At 33.5% G+C, this 12527-nt stretch overlaps 1 protein-coding gene across 2 annotated transcripts in view; it reads left to right on the top strand.

Annotated features, from left to right (window-relative positions):
* The window catches only part of lin9 (lin-9 DREAM MuvB core complex component), a 268691-nt gene extending 256827 nt beyond the window's left edge, over positions 1-11864 (top strand). Inside the window, exons 14-16 of one of the 2 annotated variants that reach the window (XM_039748225.1) lie at positions 6663-6760; positions 9149-9246; positions 11192-11864. In XM_039748225.1, coding sequence (XP_039604159.1) covers positions 6663-6760; positions 9149-9246; positions 11192-11211 — 216 coding nt within the window. In that variant the 3' untranslated portion in view covers positions 11212-11864. Of the gene's footprint in view, positions 1-6662; positions 6761-9148; positions 9472-11191 lie in introns of those variants that run through there. The other variant, XM_039748226.1, reaches the window with a different exon arrangement.
* The last annotated feature ends 663 nt before the right edge of the window (positions 11865-12527 follow it).

The raw sequence follows: 12527 nt of genomic DNA, 5'->3' as shown, positions 1-12527 counted from the left end.
AAGAGTCACTCTCATCTCATCGGTCCATAAAACCTTTGAAAAAAATCTGTCTTCAGATATTTCTTGGCCCAGTTTTGACACTTCAACTTATGTTTCTTGTTAAGTGGTGGTTGGGTTTCAGCCCTCCTTACCTTGGCCATGTCTTTGAGCACTGGACACCTTGTTCTTCTGGGCACTCCAGGTAGGTTGCAGCTCTGGAATATGAAAGTACTGGAGGATAATGGGTTCCTGGTAGCTTCACGTTTGATTCTTCTCAAATCTTTAGCAGCTAATTTGCGTCTTTTGTTCTCAACATGTTTCTTGCGACCCTGTTGACTATTTGCAACAAAATGTTTGATGGTTCTGTGATCACACACCAATATCTTAGCAATTCCAAAAGTGCTGCATCCCTCTGAAAGACTTTTTACAATTTTTGACTTTTCAGAGTCAGTTAAATCTCTATTTTGGCCCATTTTGCCTGAGGAAAACTAGCTGCCTAATAATTCTGCACACCTTGATATAGGGTGTTGATCTCCTTAGGCCACACCCTCCCTCATTACACAAATACACATCACCTGACGTGCTTAAATCCAATAAGCATTCAAGTTAATACAGCTTGGAGTTGGAATATACGCATTAAAATGTATATATATATGTATGTATATATATGTGTATATGTGTATATGTGTGTGTGTGTGTGTGTATATGTATGTATATATATATATATATATATATATATATATGTATATATATATATATATATATATATATATATGTATATATATATATATATATATATATATATATATATATATATATATATATATATATATATATATATATATATGTATATATATATATATATATATATATATATATATATGTGTATATATATATATATATATATATATATATATGTATTATATATATATATATATATGTGTATGTATATATGTATATATATGTGTATATGTGTATGTATATATATGTGTATGTATGCAAGATCATTTTATATACTGTATTATTGTTACTAATGGCCCGGGGATATGAAGTGCTGGTAACACAATAAACTACAGATCCCATAACGCAGCGCTTCAGCTGCCTTGCCGAACACTTACTGCATTAATTAAGTCTAGCTTATGATGCTACAAGTTATTGCGAAGCTAGCCCACACGATGCCGAAGAGGAAAGTTGATTCTGAAAATAGAACGTTTAAAAACTGATGGGAGGCTGAGTATATGTTTACTGACATTGCCGGTAAGCCCGTGTGTCTCATTTGTGGAGCTAATGTGGCTGTAATTACAGAATGTAATCTAAGACGGCACTATGAGACAAAACATCAGGATCACCTGAAAGACCTGAATGCAATGCAGAAGATACAGAAAGCAGAAGAGTTAAAGAAGAATCTGACACTTCAGCAGACGTTTTTACCCGTGCAAAATCACAAAGTGATTTCAAGTGAAGCTTCTTTTATGGGAGACACAAATGCACCAGTGCAACTTGCCCCACTTTCCCTGTTCCCAAGTAATGTTGAACCAAGTCGGCACAACGGTGTTCCCAAATACGTACTTTGCTGATAAACTGAGCGCACTGCACACTGAGTTCACACTGCGCTTTGGTGACTTTGAAGAACAAAAGAAAGAATTTGGGGTTGTTTCGCAACCCATTTGCCGTCGATGTGGAAACTGCACCTGTGCAGATTCAGATGGAGGGGATTGAGCTGCAGTGTAATGGCACACTGAAGGCAAAATACGATACTGCACGGCCCGCACAGTTTATTCGCTCCATTCCCACAGAAATGCTCCAGCCCCTTCTACATGCGGCTCGAACCTTGTGCATGTTTGGTAGCACATATCTTTGTGAGAAGCTCTTCTCAGTGATGAAGACTAAGAAAACAGCACACAGGAGTCGCCTCACTGATGAGCACCTGCAGTCCATCCTGAGAATCTACACAACACAGAACCTCACACCAAACATAAACGAACTTGTTGCCATAAAAAGATGCCAGGCGTCCAGCTCTGATAAAATGACATATGAGCAAAGACAACTGAATGAGTTGATTTGTTATTGCTTAAAAGAACAAATTTTATTTAGATTTCCAGGTTTTGTTATGCAGCATGTTCATATTTGAATTTGTATAATTTTGACAGGATATATTTTTATGGAGAGCAAAATATAAGTTATTTAAGGTTTGAGTTGATTTATTCCGGAATAATATTCCTGTCTGTTTTTATTCATATTTATGTTCAAAAAAGTTAAGTTTTTAAAGTTTTAAAAAGTTTAGTTTAGTGTGTTCAATAAATGTTTATCCTGTTCGGCCCACGACCTAAATTGTGGTTTGGATTTTGGCCCCCTGTGCAATTGAGTTTGACACCCCTGATTTAGTCGACACAAATATCTTTGGTTGGAATGTAAGGCGAATTTACTCTTTACATTTGTATGGTGAAGAAAAATGTATGCAATGATGCCTACATTTAACTTACATTCCTACCAAAGATATTTCTGTCAACTAAATAAAAATTCCTTTCATTTTAAAATTTAAATAGAACTTGAACAGATACGTGCAAGTCTGCGTGGATATTATGAAATATCGTACGAGCGGGAGTCATACGTTTTAACAAACAGCGTATTGCACTGATACGAAATAGCCTGCCCATTTAATTATTTAGGAATGGATAAATAAATTAAGACTTTGTACAAATAATGTTTTTCATTTTTCTTCTTTCATGGATTCTGGCACCCCCAGCAACAGTTGCTCAGCAACACTCATCACTCACAACAGTGACAAAACAATTACATTGACAATCATGTTACGTTATTTTCAGAATGTTTCCTTTTCTTTTTCATTACTTCTTTAACACACTACTTCTCCGCTGCGAAGCGCGGGTATTTTGCTAGTCTTTACTATACCACACTTTTACTTATACGCTCAAAGTGGTATACTCATTTACAGTAGTTAAAACACAGATTACTGAATATTCAAATATATATGTACATACTTAATGGCCTTTGATTATTGCATCTCCCAAATAATTTATCTATTATTAATAAATTGTACAGCTTGAAAAAATTTCTAATGTCAGCATTTAAACTTATTTTAGAACAACAAAATAGTACACGCATTATCCAGTGAAGATAAAATAATAGCTTTTACCAAAAATCCATGTCAGAATCAATGTATTCAAGGAAACTGTTGTTCAGAAAAGTTTGCTGCCACAAAAATTGAGAAGATTGCTTTATTTGGCCAGATTATCAAAAGTATCTCATTAGTTATTTTGTGCTTTTGTATGAAAAACTTTATAGCATTGAAAAGAATTGCAAATTTTCATTCTATTGTGGTGATTCTGTATGAACAAGCTACAGCTTTTTCAGTATTAAAAAGGTGTAATTAATAGCATTTTATACAATATTATGGTTTTCCCAGATACTGTATTCTCTAATGGTGACAAGAGCAGACCATTCAACCTAGTGTTCCTTAGTCAGTTTCTGTAAGCTTAATATATTCAAAGCTGTTGTCTTTTATGATCAGGAGGGCAAAACTGCACACACATTACTATAAATAAAAGATGAAAAATCAGCCCACTGAAAAGTGCAGACAAACCAGTAAATCAGAAAGTTAAGACTGATTAATGCAATTATTGCTAAATCGCCATCCTTGCCCAATATGGCAAGCTAATTAGATAGAAAGAATGAACAATCAAGGGGCAGTGTGGTGTTTTTCTTTTTTTTTTCAATACAGAAACGCAATAATTTAATTACAATTATGACAAACAACAAATACCTCTCAATTATACACTACCAGTAATGACGCACTGCATGATACCGTGCAGTGAATAATACACTTGACTTGGGTGTTCATAGATTTCATACTCTTTCTCTGTACGTTTAGCATTCATTTGCTCAGAGGTTAATACGCTTGCTGCTTCTTGAGCAGCTCTTTTTTTCCTCCACCCTAGAAACCTGCTTCTTCTCTTTCATCGTCATCTTTTCGCATTAAAACTGATTAAGTCAGTGTTTTGTGTTGCAATTACTTAGTGGGTTTTCTTTAATTTTTCACTTAAGCTGGCGCTTAAGTCTTCAATCTGCCTCAAGAATAATTTAAGATATGAAAAGGTGGGGAAGTGACGGCAAAGGTGGTAGGGATGAGAACGGTCGCTGCTGAGAGTTGATTCTACAATAAAATAAAAAGAGGAATAATCTTGGAGGTAAATCATCACCCTAAAAGCAGATAGCAGATGTCACGTAGTATATGTGTACCAAATTTCAGGTGAACAGGTCAAACGGTTTGCGAGCTACAGGTGATTTAAAATACTGGACAGACAAACGTACAGCCACGGTAGCGTATTGTATATAAAGATAATGACTAAAAAGGAAGAAATCTTAAAAAAGAAAACGGTCACAGTGTGAGGCATTATGCTGTTGTATTGCCATTGGTATAAATGAGACCAGTAGTGTTGCTTGACACACTTCTGCTGAATAATTCATTGGCTAAAGGTACTCGGTGTTAGTGTGTCAGAGAAAGAATGTGTAGCATTGTTCACAACAGCATTAAGTTTTACTTTCATCCTAGCCATCGTTATTACCTCCAGGGGTTTAGAGAGTGCACCCAAAAAGGCCATTTTATTACAGTATATTAATGAGTTTATGGCTAGACAGTTTAATCCCTTCCATTATTATTTCAAAAATTGTTGTAAGAGGATTTAAGATTAATATACATTGTTACATGATCTGATGTAAATCTAAATATCATTGCTTCAATGGTTTTTGGACATTCCCAAAATACACAACTTAACAAAGCCTGCACTACACTGCATTCTTCACCTCAATTCTACTTGAAAATAGTAAGAGAGAATCTGCCTAACTTCTCTAATTCTCAATAAGTTTCTGACTTGTACATAGAAATACATTTGGTGAGAATTCTGTATTTACAGTAGAGTTGATCAAAAAGTGCAAACACTTTATCAATATACAGATATCTGAAGGTCAAGATACCTAAAGTCTTCCATAAATTAAAATCTGGTTAATTTAAATGTACACATTAACTACACATCAAGATTACTGAACATATTGTTTGTTTGGGATTCAGTTCTATTGTATATTGCAAGTTGTTACTATCCTTTTTTTGGGAGTAAAGGAAAACTTGAACTTGTATCCCTATGGGCACAAATTCCCATAAAAATCTGTTTTTACCAGATAAGAAAAACCCTTATTAATTATGGAAATAGAATTCAAGAATGTCACCACAGACCAAAATTAACTCTGTAACATAACTCTGTATAATGCAGGGGTTCTCCGACTCCTGGGGGCCCACTGTAGCTTCAAGTTTTTGTTTCAACTAGATTCATAATCAGTGATAACAACTGATAACACTGATCTCATTTTATAAGCTGCCATTTTTTCTGTTTTCTACATTCAGAAAAGTGCAACAGCATGATTTTACATTCATAAGAGATTTAGAAATATTTCTATTTTTGCTATAGATTTAAATGCAAAACTTTCTTTTGTTCATTTCATTGTTTGCCCTTTCTCTGTGCAATTTACTCCCTCTGTTGTATCGTAATAATGACAATTAAAAACAAGCAGAGCAGACACTCAGGCAAAACACCGAATCATGAAATACTGCAACTACTTTAGCGTCCGATGCACTAATTAGTAAATAATGGATTAATTAAAGAATTAGGACACCTGGGAAAAGCAGAATAAAAATCAAGATGAAAATATTATTAAAGGAAAAAAAAAAAAAAAACATTTTTCCCATATAACTGCTTAGTACATTTTTTATTTATTTTTTGCCAAATGTCATTTTCTAATTTCTGTATTGTTCCCAAAACACAGAATCTGGGAAATCAGAGTTCACTTAATTAGCCCAGGAGTCCAGTTAAAAACAGAGGCTGGTTGGAACAAAAACCTGCAGCCACAGTGGGTCCTCAGGATTAAGTTTGAGATCCCCTGGTGTAATGCCTTATGAGATGTGCTCTTATTTTTGTGATATTGTTGGAGTACATGGTATTTATAAGGTAGTACATGCAATAGATTATTTTGTACTGTATTCATGCCAAATTTGAAAAACTTTCATTCGTTGTGAATAATGTGATCCTTATATGATGTATTTACATTGTTTTATTTATACCCAGTTTTTATGAATGTGTAATTTGAATTCATTAAAAAGTGCATGCCTAATACAATGCAAAGTTGTTTCATGCTTTTTCATTATGTATAATGTGATCTTATGTTAACATATCACATATGCTTTAGTTAAGCACAGTTTCCATGAACATAAAATTTGCATTCATTAACAGGTACATATTTAGTACAATGTTAAGCAGTTATATACTTGCTTTGTTACTTGTACATTTTTATACTGTATTTTAAACATGTGAATGAAATTAACCATCAAATGCAGTCACTAGACATACTAGGTATTTGCACCGACTTAAGCACTTTTGCAGGCATCATTCTATTAGCTTTTAGTACTACACAAGATAACCACAAACATTTCCAATATTATGCACACATGTTCTGTGTCAGGGTTTTTCAGCTAAACTATTTTCTGTTGATAAGCTACTATAGGTGGGGTTTTGTACTAGTTTAGTAGTCCTCAGTGGAGACTGTGACTTTTAGTTTTCTTAATTAAAAATAACTTTTCATATTTTTTTCCCTTATTTTATGTGTGATCTTTACAGTGTCTTGCAGAAGGGGGTGATTTGAACTCGTTTGAATTTAAATCATTAACAGATACATTGAACGACATCAAAAATTCAATAGATGGTTCAAATATAAGGTAAGAATCTGAAAATAAATCCAGTAGATCCAGTGAAGCAAAAACAAGTTGTAATTGTTTAAAATATAATAGGTTGATTTGCTGGACTTCAAAGAGCTTATGGTAAATTTTGTTTTGCTTCTATGCCTAATAGTTGGTGTTAAGTGTGTCAGCATTACTTTATAATTTAATGGTATTTTTCCTTTAATTCTTTGTATTAAGACAAATGGATACGTTAAACCAGGAGTCTACAAAACTCAGTTGAGTGTTTTATTCATGTTTTTAGTTAGTTGAGTAAAGAATATACTGTTAAAGCAGCAGCCTTTTTTTCATGCTTTGTAGTGATTCGTGAAATTGTGTCCCCCAATAAAATACAAGGTCTATGGTTTAGTGCTTTTGCTTTCAAATGCTGGTGCCAGCAAGTGCCTCCTACACTTAATTAGCCTGTTAAACAGGTATCTTCAAATCCAATTTTAATGACAGTGTTGCTTCTATTTTTCCTGTTATTATTTTTTAATATATAAATATAAAGCTTACAAATACATTACTTCATAGCTTCCTGAAATAAAAATGGTTTTAGAGTATGCTTGTGGTTCCCTCTTGCACTTTAATAGTAGGCAGCCTAATGTTCAGCTTTTTTTCTCAAATGTTTTTGAAACCATGCAAGTTCTCACATTTGAAATCCTGGACATAATGGTATGACAGGATAAACGTTATCCCTTGATTGCAGAATCACAGCTCAACTGAAATAGTTCCCTTGTAATAAGGCGGAGATTAGGTTGAGCTGTGTTTTATTTTCCCTTCCCCCCCATCAGAGAATTCACTTTGGCACTTTTACCTGTAACATGTAGTCATATTTTTTTTACACCAGTAATGACCGTTTTGCATTTTCATTTGGATCTGTGCAAGCATGCACTGTCAACATTTGCAACTTGCAATGTTGTTCACTGCTGTGCACTTAGCAGTAATTACAAGAAGGGGTTTTAGTTGCAAGTCAACAGTATTTTAAAGGTCATCCATGATCTTTTTCAGGATTCTTTCCCATGATTTTAACATGGGGGTTAAGAACATAACGTTACTTAAGATAATCCACTTTTAGATTTTTTTTTTTTAATCCTTTAATTTTGCCTTAAGGATACTTTTCACAATGAAGTCTTTCTTACTACATAAAAATCTGCAAATTGATCAACTGTGTTCTGTTTATACAGTAACAGAGTTAGATCATGTACTGTAACATCCATCCATCTTCCAACCCGGCGAATCCGAACACAGGGTCACGGGGGTCTGCTGGAGCCAATCCCAGCCAACACAGGGCACAAGGCAGGAACCAATCCTGGGCAGGGTGCCAACCCACCGCAGGACACACACAAACACACCCACACACCAAGCACACACTAGGGCCAATTTAGAATCGCCAATCCACCTAACCTGCATGTCTTTGGACTGTGGGAGGAAACCGGAGCGCCCAGAGGAAACCCATGCAGACTCAGGGAGAACATGCAAACTCCACGCAGGGAGGACCCGGGAAGCGAACCCAGGTCTCCTAACTGCGAGGCAGCAGCAAATGAAGAATGAAACCTCAGAAACCTCGCTACAGCAGCTGAACATAGTCAAGGCAGAGACATCTCGAAAAACCTAACCAACATTTCGCTTGTTTTAAACATGATCAAAACACACCTTTTTTTTTTTTTTTAAACTTGTAACAATATCTGAATCTAGTCATTTTATTAATGTACACACACAAAAAGGGACACACCAAGGGACAGACTAAGGGTTTTTGGCTAAGCAAACAAGTAAAATCCTGCCTTTTCTACAATACATCAATGATAGGCTGTGACTCCTTGGACCTCTAAACTCAAATGAGATGGTTCAGTTAGTGAAAATATTAGTGGATTATTTCCATAGTCCAGATAATAGGGTATTCACTTTTCCATAATTAAAGGAATAAACTAAATTATAAAAAGTAAAATGTACTTGATTCACTTATACATTAGCTCCATACTTGCTTTGTTTACTTTAAATGTTTTTATATCTTCATATTGTTCACCAAAAGTAAGACATTGTGACTTTCTTGAGCATTCTATTTGACATTGCCTGAAGATAGTCTGATTTACAATTTGTTTAATTTGTATGTGTATTTCTTTTAGAGCATGAGGTTGTGTTTTTAAAAAATATAATAATCCAGAGTAAACAACTAATGTTAGCCGCACTTTCAGCCTTACTGTAATGAAAATGCTGCAAACAATATATTATGTTGAATGTCCAAACTATCCTGTAGATTGGGAAAAATAAGGTTTAATAGAGATATTTTCATCTGTTTTTCATTTAACATGCTACTTTATTTTTTGTTTAAGAATTGCATGTATATTTATTCAGATCTGAATTTACCTTATGTTTTTACCGTTTTAGTTGCTTCCAGAATAATGTAGAGATCCATGTTGCACATATACAGAGCGGCTTAAGTCAGATGGGAAATCTTCATGCATTTTCAGCCAACAACACCAACAGTAACTGACTTTAAATATCTGTACATTTTTTTTACAGTATTTTAAAGGTTACCATGAATTGAAATAACATTGTATCAGTTTTTTTAAAGTTATCTTCATATAAATCTTCTTAATTAAATTGTTGACAATTTGGCACCAATATAATGACATCATGTAAGAGAGGTTTTGTTTTTTCCCCTTAATAAAATATGTAAAAAGGGTGGTTGGAGTGTGTGTGTGTGTGTGTGTGTGTGTGTGTGTGTGTATGTATATATGTACATATGTGTATATATATATATATGTATATATATGTGTATATATATGTATATATATGTGTATATATATATATATATATATGTATATATATATATATATATATGTATATGTGTGTGTGTATATATTAGGGCTCTCTATATATATATTTATATTAGGGCTGGGCAAGTTATTGTGCGTTAACACAGTTTTTGTTATTATTTTGAAAGCCTTAGTCTTGCTAGCAATTGATGGAGATCAGTGATCCTCTTGTTACAGTGCTTTTCGATACGCTTTTGCTAGAAGGAAAGTTAGCTTTGTTAATTTGACCTCGATTCCCTGTGCGTACATGAGTAGCAAAGAGCAAACTGCTTCTAAAATGGGATGTGAAGAGATACCAAAGTGAATGCTCAAAGCAAAAGTTTTTTTGTATTATCGCTGAATCAGACACTGATTTGTTGGACTCCAATTTTGATGCAGGTGATCTGGAAATATAGATCGAAAACGAAAGTGAGGTACAGGCATCAACTGATCGGTCCCCAGCTGGTCGATGTGCTGAACACGTTCGTGTAGCTAATACACCTATGGCAATGCCTGGGAGTACAGACACTTAGGATGACAGGAGGTACAAACCATATTGCGTCTCACTGCAACTGCCACCCCTGCCCACCTGTCTTACAAAGACTGCCCGGCAGCCAGTCCACCGTGCATTCCTGCTGGCCGTTGAGCCGGCGGCTGCTGCTGCAAACAGGCGCCAACAGCAGGTAAAACGGCAGCAACAGACATTTTATGTTGATTTATGTGTGAAACCATTGCTTTGTGTGCATTTCAGAAAACTAAGTCTTTTGGGGAAAACAATATTAGCCTTCAGAGAGTTGTCACTAAACATAGACTGTTTATACTGCTCCCTGGTAAAAGAAAATGTTTCTGCTGGTATCTGTTCAGGTAAAAAAGAAAACGGCTTTAGAAATGTTAACTTGCTGTTGCTTGGAAGGTGCCTGTTATAATGTTGTAATCGTGGCTCTAGACTGAGGGTAACTTGTTTTTCTATAACAAACTAGATAAAACATTAATACCCTGGCAGTGGCAAATAGATTTGGTTTTATATTTGATTTGATTACATTAATGTTTAAAGTTGAGATTTACAAGAAATATTTTAACTGCTACTATGTAAAGGGAATACTGCTGTTAAAAAGCACCTTTTGTTTAAAGTGTTTGCAAACCAAATATATGCAATACACTACTTTAGAGTTCATTATTGAATTTTGTGCATATTAATATAATTGATGTGATGAATCGTGATTGAAAATGTTAATCGTTGCCCAGCACTAATTTTTATATATGTACAGTATGTGTGTGTGTGTGTGTGTATATATATATATATATATATATATATATATATATATATAAATAAAACACAAAAAGCAATAAAATAAGTTCTAAATTGCTGCATTGTAACTTTTTCTGTTTTATTTCCTTTTTTTTCTCCAATGCCACTGATCTTTGTTTTAGTAACATATAATTATCATATGGTAAATTTTAAAACACACATAAAATTACAAACTTACTGTCTATATGTGCAGTTATTTGTAAATATTAGACTGTCTACTATTTGTAGGACAACAGGGTTGGTACTCTTTTTTTTTTATATTTTAATGTTTCATTATATGACCTAAAGTAATGGATATTTATTTAAATTTTGTTTATTTTACAGTGCTGTGGCAGGTATTGTGACTAACTGGATAAGGTGTTGGACCTTAAACCACAAAGTTAGTGCTTTACTTCCCACCTTTTAAAAGACACTATGTGACTCTCACTAAGTTACTTTACCTGCCAGTGCTCCATTTGTACATAAGGGGCAGGGGGCGTGAATGACCTCCTTATGTTGTAAATGCATTGCAGGGGATGGTTATTACTATAAATAGAATATTTAACAATGACATAATTTTAATATCATGTTCACGGACAGTATTTCTAGAGTAACTGGTTTAGCAAAATCCCTTAAATCAAGGTTTTCTATTGAGTAAAAACAATTGTACTACAGAAAATCATTATCTTAGTTAGGTGGGCACTGTATAATAATGATGACTTTATGAAATAAAAAAATTAATTTACATTAGTGTAATCTATTCAGCATATTTGCACTGGTCTGCTACAATTAAGAAGAAAATGTTGAATGCTTGTTTAACTATCTTGGAGCATATTTCTTTATTTTTGTAAATGCATTGTTTGCTAATAAAAGTACAGTATAACATTTTAATATCTTAATCTTCAAGATGAACAGTAACCCAGTTCCTAGTGGCTGTATTTGATTTTTGTGATTTTTGTATATCTGTAATTTATTTCATCTTCATAATTTCAGGTGAAGAACAATAGAAAATTCAAAATTATGAAAAACTGGCACATGTCCTTTGAAATTTTTCATTAAAAAAAGTGACTGTAGATATATTGTACAGTTTCAAATGTAATGTAACTTTTAAGGTTTTAAGGCTAAGCAGTTTGTTTTAGAATGTTTTAAAATGTCTAAGAAAAAGTTGAAGGTATCTTCAATACATTATTTAATTAAATTAAAAAACATTGTATATTTGCATTTGAAAAGTCTTATTTGTGTTTACAAGTCATTTTTCATGTGCTACTTATTTTTATTTTTTTTTGTTTGTTTTTAAGTATCACAGTACTGGAAAAGAGTTATAGAAGAATTCAAAGCTGATTCTGGACATTTTTCAGCATTTTTTCAGAAGCTTTACAAAACAGTATTAAATTCTTTTTTCAATTTATTAAAAGAAAAAAGTTATTTTATAGCATTTAATGTTGGGAACCCTATTACAGTAAAAGTAAAGCATTTCTATATTTTTTTTAATTTTAAACATAAAATATATAATATGAGAAACACATCTAAAACACTTGATCTAATATTGTTGAATAGTATAGTGTGTGCCACACAAAATTAGTTCTTGGATGTGTAAACTATGTATTTCCTTCAAAGAAGTGATTTTTCTGGGGGCAGTTCTTTTTAAAGGAGCATTTCTTGTTTTTTGCTTTAGAATGAT

The sequence above is a fragment of the Polypterus senegalus genome, chromosome 3 (assembly GCF_016835505.1).
Source record: "Polypterus senegalus isolate Bchr_013 chromosome 3, ASM1683550v1, whole genome shotgun sequence".
Lineage (NCBI taxonomy): Eukaryota > Metazoa > Chordata > Cladistia > Polypteriformes > Polypteridae > Polypterus > Polypterus senegalus.
The sequence above is the reverse complement of the archived record's forward strand: the minus strand, read 5'-3'. Positions and strand labels throughout refer to the sequence as shown.